Source organism: Filicampus tigris, chromosome 8, assembly GCF_054856515.1.
Source record: "Filicampus tigris isolate MCC_2025a chromosome 8, RoL_Ftig_1.0, whole genome shotgun sequence".
Lineage (NCBI taxonomy): Eukaryota > Metazoa > Chordata > Actinopteri > Syngnathiformes > Syngnathidae > Filicampus > Filicampus tigris.
In genome coordinates, this window is record NC_141224.1 from 6272847 (window position 1) to 6290685 (window position 17839).

General features: G+C 40.0%; 4 protein-coding genes across 9 annotated transcripts in view; 3 read left to right on the forward strand and 1 right to left on the reverse strand.

Moving 5' to 3' along the window:
* Positions 1 to 17839, forward strand: part of ncapd2 (non-SMC condensin I complex, subunit D2) — a 45224-nt gene that overhangs the window by 6437 nt on the left and 20948 nt on the right. Inside the window, exons 1-3 of one of the 4 annotated variants that reach the window (XM_086037532.1) lie at positions 17033 to 17119; positions 17368 to 17422; positions 17505 to 17575. The exons of 1 other annotated variant lie outside the window; for it this stretch is intronic. The gene's annotated coding sequence lies outside the window, so the exon portion shown is untranslated. 2 more of the 4 variants (XM_086037533.1, XM_086037531.1) reach the window with 2 other exon arrangements.
* emg1 (EMG1 N1-specific pseudouridine methyltransferase) lies at positions 29 to 1832 on the reverse strand. The gene is made up of 5 exons (XM_086037562.1): positions 1653 to 1832; positions 1354 to 1455; positions 897 to 1038; positions 487 to 692; positions 29 to 396 (listed from the first exon to the last, which is right to left on the reverse strand). The coding sequence occupies exons 1-5, from the start codon at positions 1800 to 1802 to the stop codon at positions 283 to 285; spliced, it is 714 nt and encodes a 237-aa protein (XP_085893688.1). The 5' UTR covers positions 1803 to 1832; the 3' UTR covers positions 29 to 282.
* On the forward strand, positions 1951 to 10628 carry nop2 (NOP2 nucleolar protein homolog (yeast)). Its single transcript, XM_086037540.1, has 16 exons — positions 1951 to 2108; positions 2911 to 3063; positions 3199 to 3241; positions 3325 to 3392; positions 3691 to 4004; positions 4393 to 4648; positions 6012 to 6211; positions 6553 to 6642; positions 6772 to 6859; positions 6943 to 7083; positions 8325 to 8464; positions 8539 to 8628; positions 8881 to 9003; positions 9077 to 9174; positions 9749 to 9885; positions 9968 to 10628. The coding sequence occupies exons 2-16, from the start codon at positions 2958 to 2960 to the stop codon at positions 10387 to 10389; spliced, it is 2316 nt and encodes a 771-aa protein (XP_085893666.1). The 5' UTR covers positions 1951 to 2108; positions 2911 to 2957; the 3' UTR covers positions 10390 to 10628.
* Positions 10773 to 15244, forward strand: ing4 (inhibitor of growth family, member 4). Of its 3 annotated transcripts, XM_086037560.1 has the most exons (9): positions 10810 to 10914; positions 11166 to 11288; positions 11694 to 11765; positions 12402 to 12568; positions 12651 to 12765; positions 12840 to 12951; positions 13053 to 13197; positions 14369 to 14430; positions 14540 to 15244. In XM_086037560.1, the coding sequence occupies exons 2-9, from the start codon at positions 11252 to 11254 to the stop codon at positions 14577 to 14579; spliced, it is 750 nt and encodes a 249-aa protein (XP_085893686.1). In that variant the 5' UTR covers positions 10810 to 10914; positions 11166 to 11251; the 3' UTR covers positions 14580 to 15244. The 3 variants fall into 3 exon arrangements, with proteins under 3 accessions (XP_085893687.1, XP_085893686.1, XP_085893685.1); XM_086037561.1 differs by lacking the exon at positions 11166 to 11288 and having other exon boundaries at positions 10773 to 10914; XM_086037559.1 differs by lacking the exons at positions 10810 to 10914; positions 11166 to 11288 and adding an exon at positions 11295 to 11571.

Consider the following 17839-nt stretch of genomic DNA (forward strand, 5'->3'; position numbering starts at 1 on the left):
GAAGCCTATACAACATTTCCTGGTTCAATAGCTTTTACATTTACTTTAATCAACAGCACAAAAAAAGACATTTAAATGCATTTGTATACATTTATCATCGAAATTCCATGATATTGATGCAACAGGCACTGAAGGCACTGTAGAAAAATGTTTGTGTAATAACATTATCACCCTACAAAACAGGATCCACGTAATGTCCACGCATTGGAAATTTGGGACAACCAGTCCGTACAAAAAAAATCTTGTGGATGTTCTGGCCGGTCAGCAGCAGGCCAACATTGATCACAAGACGCCCCAAACTTCCTCAAAAGCCGAACACATCTTGGCACAGGTGAGTGCGGCGGAGAGCGGGTAGTTACTGATGGACACCGTCTTCTCGGTGTAGTCCACGTTCACCTGTAAAAGATGCTGGTTAGTAAAACACGGCCGGATACTGATTGCAGATGTAGGAAAAAAAATATATATATATATAGCGGCGCGACTCACCGCTCCATGTGCGAAAGCACCAATCACCACGGCGGCCGGCCCCTCTGGCACCACGGTGCGGGGGCACACAGCCTCTCCGGCGGAGAAAGAGGTGGAGATGCGCGGGCAGCCGGGGGGCAGGTGGTCCGACACGGGATTTTTGATCATTCTCAGGAGCCTCTGAGGACCGTCGGATGCTCGCACGCTCAGCTTGTGCAGCAGCTGAACTGAAAGTGGAAACAAGTGGAAATACTGTACATTGGCACCATGACTAGGGTTGAACAACCAAATTGAGATGAGTGGCAGTGCACCTGAAACTCGCTCATATCTTAAATTTTGGATGGAATGGAAGAAAGAAAGAAAAGAAAATCAAAGTACCACTGTATTTTATCACAGTTATTTAAATAGTGTTAAAGACTGTGTTAATTTACCCATGAGACCACAGAAGCGCGGAAAGGTTCTTGGGATGCGTGTCTGCGGATTGATCTCGATTAAGGCGTTCTTCTCAGTGTGGATGTAAACCTGCAGCAGGCCCGCTCTGTTCAGTGGACTGTCCATCAACATGAGCAGACACTAGTGGAAGAAAATCTCATGTTTACATTTACGCAAAAGGCTCGTGTTTGCACACATAATGCTGATCGACCTGACTCATTCAAATTACTACTATTAAGCTCATTGTTTTTTGTCATAGCAGATTCCAAGGCCCCATTTACTTTCAAGCGGTATTTAGCAAATTGAACACAAATATTATATTATTATTATGATTATTATTATATTATATAATACTATGTTGCTACTACTCATCTGCAGGATACGGCGACATACCGGGGTATAAATGTTAACATGATCCATTAACATAAATGCTGACAAATAAATCATTATGATTACCTGATGTGTGATATCCGGTCTTATATCTCCTGGATTTCTTCCACTTTTGATTATGATGTTTTTGTGTTGGTCGCAGTTCAACAACTCGAACGTTTTTCCGGCCTGTAATAGTTGTAAAATTACTTTTTTTTTTCAGCAATCATTCATCACAAAATTAGTCTGCGCATCACCTTACTTAATATTTCAACATCTATATATTTCTGCAGTGGTACTATATATGTAATAATAAGTAATAAACAGTTTCTCAATACTTGTAAGTAAAGGCAGCCCATGACATCACAACAAACTGTAGGACTTACCTTGACGGTCTCTAGCGAGGCGCCCTCGAGAATAACAACAAGACGCCTCTCCGCCATGCGATCGTGCAGGCTGCGGAGATGTTTGGCAGCTTTTGGTTCATATTCGTCCAAATGCTCAAGGCCACGCTTCTTCCCATTGGCAGCCGCCATCTTGCCTTTACCTTCCAATAGTCGCACGATGTAAACGTCACTACAGGAACTTGCGCATGCTAAATGATTTTTTTAAAGACCATTACATGTCTCACTGGATGTTTGTGAAGGGAAAATATACCTTATTTATTGTTTTAGAAAATACACGTCTATTCTGAAGCTATAAATGTGAAACTCCGGCGCCTTAACGGATAGTGACGTCTAAACTTCGTCTTTCATGTGCGCCGGAAGCTCGTCGACAACGTGCATTCGGGAAATTCACGTGTGTGCTTTTTGTCCAACTTGCACTCAGAAGTCGGCTAAAACGTAAGTAAAATATTGTTGTTGACTGTATGGCACATAATTCGGTTGATGTTTTAACAATGTAGGAGATATTAATGTGCACTTGGTGTGTAAATTAAGCTATTTTTTTGTTACGTTTTTTTCAAACAGCTAAAAGCGTCTAACCCCTGCACGATTAATGTGCGATTCTGTCAAATGGTAGCATGCATCAGTTTCTGCGTAAAGTCAATAAATAACATGTGGACATTGTGGTGACGGAGTGAATTAATATCGCTTTTTGTTTGATTTGTGTTTACACCGTTTGTTATGGAATGTGATGTATTTTTGCTTGCTTACTTCTTATTTACCAATCCCTGCATAGCCTACCCTTTTTATATACGTAAATTTAAAAATAAGATCACAGATATTTGCTATTTTACCCAAGCATGTTGCATTGGAATTTGATTATTTAGAACTAAACTATTAGTACATCAAACTGACAGGAGTTTATGTTTTGCCCCACTGGCATTGGTAATTAAGGTCACCAAAATATGAGAAACACATTTGAGCCAATTGCTAAAGGCCACACCACTGATAACTTAAATTTAATAAATTTGTGTTAAATTATTGATTTCACTTGTTGCATTATGGCTATTTTGTTGTTCTATGTAAACTGCTTTGTTACAGCTGTAGCTGTTGTGAAATGCGCTATATGAATAAAATTGTACAGCATATGTCAGTTAAATTCAATGATTTTTAAATGAAAATGACTTAACCTAACCACAATGTCAGATCTTACATTCATGAACAAGGCCATTGGATCTTCGTTGGTTGTTTTTGTGCACAGGTGCTGAGTATTTTGGACTTTTCAAGGTGTCTTTGTAGCGTGAAGTCATGGGCCGTAAGTTGGATCCCACCAACAAGGTGAAGCGAGGTCCTGGGCGGAAAGCCAGAAAACAGCAAGGGGCCGAGACAGAGTTAGCCAAGTTTATAAAAGATGGTGACTATGTGCTTTACTTATGATTATTATACTGTAAAAAATGTGTTCATGAATACATTGTAACTGTAATAATAATTGTAATAAATAAAAAAAAAAAACTTTTCCATTTGATTGACTTTGGCGGTCTGCCTGCAGATGAATCGGAGCCAAAACGTCAGTCAAGAAGAGCCAGGAAAAGGTCGAATATTGTTGGATTACATGACATGAATACAGTCTATTCATCTGCATCTTATTCATTCATGTCATGATTTATTTTGACAGGATCGCAAAAAGAGTTGCCAACAATTTGACGAAGGCTAAAGGGGCTAATGAGGAGCAGGCTAAGAAAGGTAACTACAGTAGTACTAATCATTTTTCCTGTGTTATGTCACTTTACAGTTAACTGTGATCGCTGCCTTTAAAATCAACTGTACAAAGGGAAGTACATTTGTCTTAAGGAAGTATGTTGGAATAATACATCTCGACTGTTGTTTGCATGTTGAGGGGAAGCAAAGTTTAGCCTGGGTTCATAGCAGAAGTTACAGAGAGTCTTTGCGTATTATTCTTTTATATTGTTTTGAGTAATTCTCTTTTTAAATTCAGTATTACGTAAGTGACTTTTAATGGCTGCACGTTTCGTCTCCGAAGGCTTCTCCGACGAGAACAGTAAATGGCTGAAGCCGGCCAAGCGGAAGCGCAAGATGGATCAATCTGAGAGCGAGGATGACAGCGACGAGCACTGGGAGGAAGAAGGCGATTACGACGAGGAGAAGGCGGAAGTTGAACAGCCGCCGCAGGGGAAGGGAGGAAAGAACCAAGCAAAGATGAACGCACAACTCGGAATGAAAGAACTGGAGGAGGAGGAGGAAGATGATGATGATGATGATGATGATGATGATGATGATGAAGAAATGGTAGATGACTATGGTGCACTTGATGAAGAGGAAAGTGACGGAGAGGAGGTACGTGAAATTAAACGTGTCCATTTATTTGATCTTTTAACATTTTTTTTTTTTTTGCATGACTTGCCGGAGCTGAAGGGCAAAATTCACAACAGGTGTTTGATTTCATAAATGGACCAAAACATTTGTTGGTTCAATTTGAATTGCGATTAAAACAGTTCTCTTCGTCACGCTGTTCACATTTTGGCGTCATGAAATCAAAATGGCACCTAACGCTTGATCGATAGTACTAAACAAGTCACAGAAAGGTATCGAAGTTGACGTCTTTGGAAATTTGTAACAAAAAACCTGTTGTGAATTTTAGAAAATGATGGACACGTAGCCACATTCATTTGAATGACATTATCTGGTTGGTATTCTCGCTTGTTTATTTTTAATTTTTTTTTAGCTTCTTCCCATTGAGCGCGCAGCCAAGAAGCAAAAGAAGCTGGAGAAAACTATGGGGCTTGAGAGTGACGACGACGACGACGACGATGATGATGATGATGACGACGACGACGATGATGATGAGGACGACGACGACAACGATGATGACGTCAAAGCTGGCGATAAGAAATCAGATGAAGATGAGGAAGAAACTTTACACACCAACGTAGACTTGGATCAATTCAGACTTCCTGGGGCGGAGGAGAGTGAGAAGGAAGGTGAGTGCAGCCCTGACGTAAACACTCCCTAAACACCACTTGAGTCTTTCCACACTTAGCTAATGGGAAGTTCCCGTTGATAGTCTTCTTCTCATCATCCGTTTTAGCAAGCAAATAAATAAATAAATAAATAATAAAAAAGCCCAAATGAGGTGTACTGAGCTGATATGTGATGATGTCATGTGTTATGCCGAAAAAATGTGAAAGCTCGTGGCAGGTTTTTCACCAAGCTCCAAACTGTGCAACCTATTGGTGGTGTTTCAAGTTACCAGCGTTGACGTCGGCATGATGTGTCAAGCGTGTCGAAACCGATGCGGGCAGCAAATAATTCGGCAGCATTGCATTATCGATTGGGAGAATAAAAGATCACAGTAGGGCTGAATGATCTAATCTAAAAAAATACATCGGAAGAGGATCGCGAAAAATAATCGCGTTTTAAATTGCAATATTGAGGGGGGAAAAAAAGACAATTCTATTTTTTTTTTTTTCCCTCAATATTGCAATTTAATACGTGATTATTTTTCGCGGTCCTCTTCCCATGTATTTTTTTTAAACAAACACAAGCAATGCATTAGTATGTATTACAATAAATAATGTCAGATTTACTATTCAGAAATGCTTTATGATAGGTTAGGTTTATGCTAAAATAAAGGCAAATGAGCCATAAATTAATATGAAAGACAGTTTATCTACTTCAATCAGAGTTGTTCATTTCTAACCACTTTGACTTGCAGCGTTTTAACCGTTCACTTCGACAACTTGACGAAATTCGACCAAACAAGTGCGGTGTAAACATAAGTCAGTAAGTCAAAAGTCAGGTGACAACAATAATGCCGGCAAGTTACTTCAACTTTTCATGGTGAATGAAATGAGACGTAAACATTATTCTTGAACATTGAACTTATCTAGACCAGTGGTTTTCAAACTTTTTTGAGTCAAGGCATATTTATTTCATTGAAAAAATCCCGCGGCACACCACCAGCTGAAATTGTGAAATTATAATTATATTATAACATCTTGAATAGGAATTAAATAAACACAAAGAAAAAAGTATTTTATAATGTTTCATATTGATACTTACTCAGTGTGAAACAATGGGCCTATTTGGATAAACATGCGTCACTAATTCGCTTGTCTCTAAACAAAGACAATTAGCTACGTGCTGCTGCCACCTGCTGGTATGGAAGAGTACTACGATGTAGTACAGACATGATTACGTTGCCAGGCGCTAGACCGCACAGGCACACAAATTAAATAATTTACGACGGCACACAGAGTTTGAAAAACGTTGATCCAGACACTATATAAATAGATAAATAATAGAACTCCTCTTCGTCTTGTGTTCGTCATCTGCACAAAACAGGAGTCCTGCCCGTCGACCTGAAGTCGATCCACCAAAGAATCAAGGACAACATCGACGTCCTTTGTAACTTTACGTCGAAAAGAGAGCCGGGGAAAGAGAGGGGCGCGTACATCGCTCTGCTGAAAAAGGATCTTTGCACCTACTACAGCTACAACGAGTTCCTCATCGAGAAGTTCATCGACCTCTTCCCTCTCTCGGAGGTGTGTGTTCGCAAACACCGGTGCCTTGAAAAATGGAGATACGAGTGCTAGATGAACGCAGCTCGCGTCACAACGAGAGGCGGTTTGGCAGATAGTGAAGAATTATCTTCAAAAAAAAAATTTTTTTTTAATCCTTCAATTTGTTTGTTGCTACTCCCAGTTGAAGTTTAATGTGAAACTAACCTGAAAACAAAATGTATTTAAAGCAACAGCATAACTTTGCCTCAGGAAAGTCCGCTAGCTTAATGCTAACACACGACGTCAAGGCACCACCGCAGACTCCAAATAAAAAGGATGACCCAATCACGTGATGCATTTTAACACATTTCCCTCACTAACAGCTAGTGGAATTCCTTGAAGCGAATGAAATTCACAGACCTGTCACCATTCGGACCAACACGTTGAAAACCAGGAGGCGGGACCTCGCTCAGGTAAATGCGCACGTTACTCTTGCTATCATCACTACAATTGTCCTTTTTGTCAAGATAAACGCATCATTCAGTGACCAAACAACTCAAGTTCACATTGAGTGATGAGTGTTTTATTTCTTTTTTTTTTAGGCTCTGATCAACAGAGGAGTGAACTTGGATCCTCTGGGAAAGTGGTCCAAAGTGGGTTTAGTCATTTACGACTCCTCTGTCCCTATCGGTAAGTTTACCTGCCTGTCAACCATGATGGACTCTTATCTGGAGATTTCCTTCCAATGGCGTTGTCGCTGTGTTATGACGCAGGTGCCACTCCAGAGTACCTGTCTGGTCAGTATATGCTGCAAGGCGCCTCCAGCTTTCTGCCAGTCATGGCGCTCTCACCGCAGGAGGGGGAGTCTGTGTTGGACATGAGCTCAGCCCCGGGAGGAAAAACCACCTATATTGGTAAGTTGCTTGAGTCAATTATACACCTGTGTCGCCCTCCAATGAGATCACAAAAGAGGAGCAGAGAGTTTTGATCGACATTATCAGAGGAGTATTATTTGGACAGTATGATGATATGACTTTTCACCATCACAGTCCACTTGCATTAGAGCCAAGTTGGGCTAGCGACCTAACAAACTATGAAGATGAAGCCATGTTTACGTCTGACAGCCTTGGCAGAGGTCTGCGCTATACATTTGGAATATTTACAATGAAGCTCCGTTTATAGCGAGGGACACGTTCCTGACCTGCCTGCAGTTGGTGAAGTTGGCCGTTATAGCGAGAAATCGTTCTAGCCCCCCAAACTCACACTTTAAACAAATTTAAACTTCTTAAGCCATAACTCAAACTAACTTTATAGGAATACTAAGTAGGGCTGTGCAATTAATCGAAATTCAATTACGATTATATCACTCCACGATTACAAAATTGGCATAATCGTTAAAAAAACGATTATTAATGAATTATTCATATAGGAAATCATACTTAAATTCATACATTTGAACCTTTAAAACAAAAAAAGTTTAACTAATTTTATAGATTTCGTTTGCTCCAAAAGGAACTTACATAATTATAGTGTTTCAAAGAAATGTATTTGTATTTATATATTTGTTTATGTTTAAACATTTTCTTGTTTTGTACCAAAAAACAAATTATCATTTGAATAATCGTGATTTCAGTTATCACCAAAATAATCGTAATTACTATTTATTTCATAATCGATACTAAGCAAGCATTACCCTAGTAATCGATGGAATAATAGTCGATGGGATAATCTATTCTAAAAATATTTGTTTGTGACAGCCCAACACAAAACAAAAGCAAGTTATGCATTTTATATTTAAACACCAAAATGTTCAAACCAAACCATATACTTTTGTTAAATGAAAGTCGGCTAGCTTAATGCTAACATACAATGTGAAACGCTATAGACAGGCTAACAGAAATTAGCATCGATGTTGTGGTATTTATTTAGTCCTCAGTACGGCTTGATGCGGAACAAGGTGGTACTACACTAAAGGCGCGCATCTCTCGGCCTGTATACTGTAAAAATGTATATTTAAAAAAAAAAAAAAAAACACAATATAGGTGGGGTACACTGTAATAAGACAACCCTTATTATATTGGATCTCATTAGATTGTGTGCAGGGGATGTGTTTACATATTGAAGTGGACTAGCAAACAATTTCTGCCTACCACAGCTCAGCTGATGAGAAACACGGGGGTGATCGTCGCTAACGACGCCAACGCCGACCGACTGAAGAGCGTGGTGGGCAACGTCCACCGTCTGGGGGTCACCAACACTCTGGTGTGCAACTACGACGGCAGGCGGTTCCCCAAGGTGGCGCGCATATAAGTTTGTTGACACCTTAAGATGGTTCTTACTGTCGTGTACTAAGATTTGTTGAAATGCAGGTCCTGGGGGGCTTTGACAGAGTGCTACTAGATGCTCCGTGCTCTGGCACAGGTGTCATTGCTAAAGACCCCGTTGTGAAGACTAGCAAGGTAAACCACCACTAATTTTTCTTTCATATATGGACACTTGGACTGGTTACTAGAATATTTATTTGGTATTTTAGGACAAATTTTAATTTTTTTTATTGAGCAAATTTTGCTATGTTTGAGTAGCAAAATGGTAATTGTATAGGGAACATTGCAATATTACATTAGTAGAGATAGTAGTTGAAGTAAATTCCACAAGAATAACATTAGTCAGTTGCAGCAATGTTGCTTCCAATGCGTTGCCTTTCCTGACAGGATGAAGCCGATATTCTGCGCGCCGCCCACTTGCAGAAAGAGCTGCTCCTGGCCGCCATCGACTCCGTCAACGCCGAGTCCGCATCGGGAGGATATCTGGTCTACTGCACGTGCTCCATCATGGTTTGTGTCCTTGCGTCTGCAACGAGCACACTTTGTGAAAACGTGGCGTGTGTGACAAATTGTCCTGTGACAGATGGAGGAGAACGAATGGGTGGTGGACTACGCTTTAAAGAAGAGGAACGTCAAATTGGTTCCCACCGGACTGGATTTTGGCAAGGAGGGCTTCACCAGGTAACAAGGCTGACTCGGTGGTTTTAATGCTAGTTAATGCAGACACTTTTTTTTTTTTTCCCTCAAAAGGACTTTTTATATTCTTCTGTCAACATATATAATATATAAAGAATTACATTACATTTAACATCAGGGGTTGTGGTTATTATTATTATGATTTTTATTTTTTATTTTTGTTTAAAGCGGAAGTCAAGCCAAACATATTTTTTTCAAGAATATGTTCCCAGCAGGCCCACTAGTTGAAACATGGCATTCTGATAAATATCACGTTTGTGGAATAAGAGTTAATCCACTCGTTTTTAGCCATCTCTGGGGGCGGCTGACCTGTTCTCTGTGATTGGTCATTGTGAGCAGTTGTGATGTCAACAAGACAAAATGGCCGCCCCCTGAGATGGCTAAAAACTAGTGCATTTTGCTGCTTATTCTCTAACTCTTATTCCACAAACGCAAAATTAATCAGAATGCCGTGTTTCAACTAGTGGGCCTGCTGGGAACATATTGTTGAAAAAAGTATACTTGGGTTGACTTCCGCTGTAAGTCAAAACTGTCACTGACAAGTTGTGTATTCATTCAGGTTCAAAGAGCGTCGGTTCCACCCCTCTCTGCGGCTCACCAGGCGTTTTTACCCCCACTCTCACAACATGGACGGCTTTTTTGTGGCCAAGTTTAAAAAATTCTCCAACGTGATTCCAGCCGCACCCACAGCGAACGGTAAACGCGTCTCACCGCATTACATGCTGGCTTTCGGTGTACCAATTGATTAATTAACCCCCTTTTCATGTGCCTAATGCAGAACAAGATAAGGCAGAAGCTCCGGAGGCAACAGAGGTGAACAATTCTCCTCACGCCAAAGCGGACAAGACCAAGAAGGGCGTCCCAGGCAAGGCCGGCAAGTCAAAGCAGGAGGCCAAAACAAACGGAACAGCAGCCAAGAAGGGGCCTCACTCCCAGGCTAAAGGCAAAAAGAACTCGCCCGCTGGACCAAAAAAGGCAAAGATCGCAAAGATGGATGGAGAGACTGTGACGGGACAAGAAACCAAGGCGTCTGGGATGGCTGAGACGAAAGCAGGGAAGCCTAAGGCGGGAAAGAAGGCTGGGAGCAGATTTGAGAAGAAGCAGGCCAACCAGAGGAAAACACCCATGAAAGCTAAGAATAGAATGGCGAAGAAGAATATATTCAACAAAAAGTGGAAACAGAAGCAAGCAAGATCATAAACATTTTGTTTAAATGTTTTTAGAAGAGCTTTGTTGGGTTACTTTGTCGCTATCAAACGATATCCCTTCACAAACGATTCAGGCATAGCTGAAGTAACTCCAGTCCTACGTATATTGTGTTGGGTTTCCTTTTGTATAATGAAATAGCAATTATGTTTGTACGTTGACCGAAATACAGAAAGCGTATGAGATTCCTTGCCATAAACCTGACACAATAAATGTTTAGATATGTTCTTTTATCATTCTGCAGTGTTTGTTTTGCATAATCTTCATCTGTCATCCTTTAGCAATTTTCTACAGTGATTATTCCCATTTGGGCAACAGTTAAACTCGACCAGTGGCTTTTGAGGATTGGTTGGACTGGTAACCAACCACCATGCTGCCCATTGACTTGAATCTATTTGTACTTGAGGTTTGGGCGTGAACTGTAGCTTGTCACAGGCTACTGACTATGGACTAGAGAAGCGGAGTACACCTTGAACCAGTCGCCGGTCAGTTACAGAGAACTACAATGAACTCCCACAAGTAAGTGGAGAAAATCCACGTAAGTATTGTACAGGGAAAACGTACAGGGGCTGAGTCTCGGACACTGAAGGCCACGTGATGCAGAAATGCTAACCACTAATCCATTATGCTGCCCATCTATTTAAAAGTTAATTGGACGTAAAGAAACATAAGATATCTAACAATGTTGACGTACACTGAGTTCTCACCCTAACTGATATCAAATATGTTTCCAACTCAAAATCGTGACATTTGCACTTTTAACTGCACAGTCTTCCATCGGCGTCAGTTGTGTGGAAACAACCAATCAGAGGCGGCCCTCGACACACCGGAAGCTGTGTTGTTTACATTTTCCAAGATGGCGGCGGGGATGTATTTGGAGCATTACTTGGACAGTAAGCTATTTATCGAGCTAAAACACACATGCGACTCTTTAGAAAGAGCGATAGATGTGAAATGCGTTGTCGTTACTGTGAAGTCGAACAAGGGCGGAACTTGAACCTTTTGTGCGTTCCCCAACCGTTCGGAGACGTTCGGCTCGGTCTATTTGCTGGATTGTCGCAACGCAGTAAGGTTGGGGGCAAAATGTATCGAAACGGCGACACATGTTCAACTCGTGTTTAGTCCATCAACACATCCTAGAACCATGCACATCTCGGCCCTTGATTGTTATATTTGGTACGAATGCTTGAAACTAGTCTCCATCGGTTTGCAAATGAACGGGAGCGAGCTAGTTTTGCCTGCTTTCTGTCTCCATTTAATATCAAGAGTCTTTAACCCTTTCTTCTGTGGCACACTAGGCATTGAGAACTTGCCCTTCGAATTGCAGAGAAACTTCAATTTGATGAGAGATTTAGATCAACGCACAGAAGGTGAGAAATGAATGGACAGATTTGATGTGTTGACTTGTGTGTGTGTGTGTGTGTGTAGTTTGTGTAATGTGGTGATGCACAACACCTTATATCTTTACATCATTTTTTTATTTACATACATACATTTATTTTTAAATCTATATGTTTATAGTTCGGATGTGTCCAAACTGCACTATCGAGTGCAGTCAATGAATGAGTCGATTTTTTTCAACAGTCTCTCACTTATCCACACTCCCTTATATATTGCCCATTTTCTCACTTTGCTACAGCGGCACAATCAATACGCTTCTTCTGTGATAGTTGTACCATGTTGTTTGTGGCTCAATAAAAAAAAATATATATATATATAATACAATATATGTGGCGCCGTCCTCAAAATCTGGTTTGTCAATAAGAACATCAAGTGTAATTGGTTCGTGATTGTCCAGTTCAAACTCTAAATTGTCCATAGTGTTGAATGTTAGTTTTAAAGTTTATTGATCTTTATGTGCCCTGATTCATAAAACATTTTAAAGATATGTACTTTTACTATTTCCTCACTGCGTAATATTAAAAAAAATATTTTAGCGGATCTACAAATGGAGCACAGCGATGTCATTATTCAGTGTGACTTTTAAAGATCATTGTCACCTACAGATCTCAAAGGGCAGATAGACTCCCTGGCAAAAGAATACACATCCAATGCTCGGACTCTTTCCTCTGAGCAAAAGTTGTCCATACTGAGGCAAATCCAGCAATCGTACAGCAAATGTAAAGAGTTTGGCGATGACAAGGTGCAACTGGCCATGCAGACCTACGAGATGGTTCGTATCAAACCGCGATATGTTTCAAAACGACGACGGCGGCGTACGCTTTACGTTACGCACCACACGCTTTCATGTTTAGGTGGACAAGCACATAAGGCGGCTGGACACTGACCTGGCCCGTTTTGAAGCCGACCTGAAGGAAAAACAGATCGAGAGCACAGATTATGATTCCACCTCCAGTAAAGGAAAGAAAGGTTTGCGCCGAGTCAATACGGATGCCTCCTTATGTGCGCCCAGACAGATAACCCATGACCTTGTATATTTTCAGTGGACACCAGACAAAAGGAAAAGAAGTCTGCTAAAACGAGATCTAAAGTCAAGAGCTCCGACGAAGATGGCAGTCCCAAGAGCGCCCAGAAGAAAGTCAAACTCCTTCAAACGTATGTTTTGTTTTAACCGCTAAGCTTGATTTTGTCGCATTTTGGGCATTCGAACCCAATTTTATTTGATTTTTTTTTTTTACTTTTTTTTGCGCTGTCAGGGGTGAATTCAACAGCCCCTCCGCCAACTTTGGGAATGTGCACCCATCCGATGTGCTGGATATGCCAGTGGACCCCAACGAGCCCACCTACTGTCTGTGCCATCAGGTGTCTTATGGCGAGATGATCGGCTGCGACAACACCGATGTGAGTCGTGTTCTCTTCCAACGTGGCTGGAATGGGAATTGTATTATTGACCATATATGCATTACCCATCCGAGCCCTTCTATGTTGTTCCAACCTCAAGATTCACAATCCAGACAGACATTTGTGTTGTCTGTGTGGGCAATGTCAAGGCTGTGTGTGTCCAGTTCATGCAAGAAAAATGTATTTCTAGCATTTGTCATTCTTTAGTAGTCTGCGGTAGAACAGGTTTCACTGAAAATCCTGTTTCTGGAAAAAAAAACTGAAATGGAGGGTTTTGCGAAAAGACTTATTTCAAGTAAAACTTTGACACCAATATTTTATGCTTATATGACACCTCAGATATGTAAACAATACTTTTCTTATAAAAAAAAAAAACATCTAAAAAAAAGTAATTTTGATGGCATATTTTTTGGGGGGTTATGAAGCCCACAAAAGTATACACACCATATTGTTCAACACCCCAATACATTCTGAGAGTTGTTTTTGCACAAACCCAGTGATAAAAGTCACTGCCAAAGAGCCCTTACCTCTGGTTTGGCCCAGTCAATCCAAAGGGGGAAATACTCCTCAAAGCATGGTGTAATCATTTGGCTCGACGTTGCCCGCTCTGCTTCAGAAAACAGGTGAGCCATGATTAGTTGTTACCTGAGCCCAGGGCAACTGTGATGTCATTTTCAGGCGACAGAAAGTGACAAAATGGCCGCTCCCTGAGATGGCTAAAAACGTGTGCATTTTGCTGCTTAACTCATATTCCACAAACGCATATTAATCAGAATGCCGTGTTTCAACTAGTGGAGGTGCATAGAACATATTGTTAAGAAACTTTTGCCGTTGACTTTCGCTCTAATAAAATACAATTAGTTCTGTGCAACTGGTTGACATGAGACCATAAATTCAAGTAAATTATCATTGTCAGTGTCCATAATATATGTGGGCCATTATTATGATTTCATCAGAAAGTAAATAACTTTTCTCTGTAAGAATGTCATGGTAAATGTAAAAAAAAAAATGGAGAGGAAAAATATTAATCTTTTTGATAAGGTCACAGATGACACACTGAGTGATTTATGACTCTGACTACACATACAATCTGTGTCTCCTGGGTAAAATGGATAGTGTGCAAGTTTAATTCGTCAAAGGCTTATACTAAAGTACCCCGTTTTGTCTCCAGTGCTCCATTGAGTGGTTCCATTTTGCGTGTGTGGGTCTGACAACCAAACCACGAGGCAAATGGTAAGAAAACCCTGGAATTGAAATTGTTCTTCCCAATCGTTGTTTCCCCACGCGTGTAGTCAAGTACGCTCTGTACTCTGTAATCCAAGTGTCTGTTTTCTCCATGCAGGTATTGTCCACGCTGCTCTCAAGACAGAAAGAGAAAATAAAACGGCTGTCCCGGAACAAACACTGATCGAATGGAGAGGGGGGGGGGGGATTGTCATGAATCAGATTTCTTTTGTTCTTCATTTTCCCTATCATGTGGTGCTTTTTTTTTTTTTCCTCACTTTTATTGTATTTGCCTTGGTCTGATGCAGAGCGTGTGACAAATTTATGAAGTGGTTTCAGGTGTATTTAAAAGCTGTTTTTTTTTTTTTTCTCTTGGTTTCATTGGTGCTCTTATTGCATTTTTAAACAATTTGTTGAAATAATAAACACTACAACTGCCCCACATTGTATAATAATTTCAATTTGCATGATACTACTACTATTCACATGCGAAATGTCAAGTATTTACTCTGAAAACACCGTGGCCATTGATCATTTTTTTGTTTATTGTTTCTTTGTTGTATAGATCCTTTTTTTACGCCATGGAGAACACTTTTGTTTTACAGGTAAGAGGACAAAAAATAATGTGATCACAGATGCTGCATTTGAAAGTATTAGCCATCTCTTTGGTAGTGACCATTTTATTTTAGTATTTTTGGTCGAGTGCTGTGTAGAGTGCAATGCATTTTGTGAAAAGTATTGTCATTGATGTAGCTGGAACATTGGTACAAGGACGAGGGTGTGATTGTGTTATCAATCATTTGAATACAGCTACTACCTCAAACTCTTGTCTGTTGTGTGTTTTTTTTTTTTTTTTTTGGTCTAATCACCACCAGTTCTGTGGTACCTCGACTTAACCCTTGGGGCGTAAAAATGAACTGTCACACAATCTTTTATTTGTCCAAAAAATGTCTCTGCTTTGAACTGTTATAACTTTGTCATTTCTGATTGTTTTTTTCACTTCCAACCACGCAAAATGTTCAGAGTGATCAGAGCTACGCGTACATACATAGGTTTTTTTATTTATTTTTATTTTTTATTTATGCCCTCTATGGACAATAACAGCTGTGGTATGCTAATAGCAAAACTAACTATGCTGTATATATCCCCCAAAAATTAAATTGGAATATTTCACATAGCCTTATTAGAGCTTTGAGTAAGTCACTAAGTCATAACAAAATATATATTTTTAATCTCCCTATTTTTGACAATGGCAGTTTTACATAAAATGCCCCATAAGAGGCCATTTGTCCCAAAATGACTATGCTTATGAGGTGTTAGAACCAAGTAATTTCAGATTTTTTTAATTTTATTTTTTTAATTACAACCACTCAAAATGTTCAGGGGGGCCTTAGCTATCAAAACATATATAGTTTTTTGTCATTTTTTTAAAGGCCATTAATGGACAACAAAAGTACCATAGCGTTATGACCGTAACTTGACATATGTCCTAGATTGTATATCAGAGTGGAAAATGTTACACAAGGTCATTAGAACCTTGAAAATGTCAAAGTAACAACCCAACTATGAAAACATTTGAATTAACAGAATTTATATGACTTAAACAATCAACAACTACTGAACAAACTAGTACAAAAACAAGAACAAATATGAAAACAGGAACAAGAACAAATGAAGGTTACTTTAACAATTGCAACACAATGCTCTCATGTGCTGGCGGCGGACAGCCATGCCACATTTTGCACAAAGGTTTGAGGCTCTTATTGGCTTTTTCCAAAAGCCACATTGCTTCCTCTTTGGTGAGGGCCTCCTTGTGGCCTCCTCCTGCTGGGAACCCTCAGTTTGCGCTCAATTTCGGGCGCAATGAGTGCCAGTTCAAAGTCTTCTTTTGTTTGTATTTCCCTGGTTACTTTGCCAAATTTATGTTTTCAAGCCTTGTCTTAAATAAGTGTGCTGACCAGAAGTAGATGTTGTCCATGTTATATAAAAAAAAAAAATGGCGATTATGTTCAGTGAAGCAAAATGAAAGTTCTTTGCATCATATTTTACAGTCAACCACCACATAACAGCGATTCAGCCCTCATGGATTCACATATTCACTAATTATTTTATTGAATAATTTTCAATATTTGATGGGAAGGTTTTTGTTCTTCCCCGGACCCCGGGATTTTCTTCCTCACTGAGACCATGTTACAAATTTGTGGGATGTAGTAATTAGGATTGCCAACTGTCGCGTATTAGCCGGGACGTCCCGTATTTTGGGCTAATTTGGTTTGTCCCATACGGGACCTTAAATGTCCTGTATATTGACTATCCACGCTCGCAAATACAGAAAACTGCAATCTACCGATCCTGTAATATAAGATGCTTTTAGCAAAGCTTTGGATGGCGATCGATTGTCAATAACGACGGACATAGACTGATTAGCACTTGGCAGCTCAATGTCTTTTACTGAATGTATACTTGCTCGAACATACATTGTTGGTTCTTAAACAGTGAAAGCACATTACAGCGCTAGTAATGGAGACTCTCGGTACTACACATGACAGATCCTAGATCAGATAAAGCGTCAATCTCAGAACAAGCGGCAATCACTCCACCTGTCATGTCAGGACTTCTCTCTGGCTACGCAAAATGACAGAAGACTGCTTGAGTCAGTCCATAGCAGCCAGAAATATCCATGGAAAAAAATAATTTGGTGAGTCACACTCCTCTTTTGCATTTCAGATTTCTTACCCCCGTTTTTTTATTAAAAGAGCCAAATTGTGGTTTCATTTTTTTTTTCATATGAGGTGACATAGTCGCTGTCCTGTGAAAACGATTGAATTGAATTGAATTTCCATTTATTCAAATGGGAACATTGATTTGCGATAAGAGATCAAAAATTGAGAAAATGTTTGGATTGAAATCACATAATAAAATGATGAATGAAACATTTCCCTGTAGATAGCGCTGTTTCGTGTCTTTTGGAACTTTTGAAGAAACGTCGCGTATACCTGACGTAAGTAGAGCGACGATGTTTTGGCGCGATGTGCTACAAATTTGAAAATCCGAGGGCGGTCACAACGCAATTTGCACACCAGGAGATCGAGTGTAAAAACATCTGCCTCCTATACGGTCGACATCACGGTGAACGGGACAGCGAATATCGAAGGTACGTTGCGTGTTTCAAACTTAACCTTTCGTCAAAAGACAATGAAATGAAGGTGTTTACCAGCGATGTCGTCACTGCAAACGTGGCTAACGCTAGTTAGCACGCCCGATTTACAAAGGGCGCCTATAAATTATTTTTAATATACTTTTTGATTAAATGTACTCTTCAAGCTCGTCCTTTCGTTACGTTTTTACTCATATTAGTGCTTTGTTCATGTTGAATAATTTAAAGAAAAAACAAGTCCAAGAACCAGAACAAAGAAAT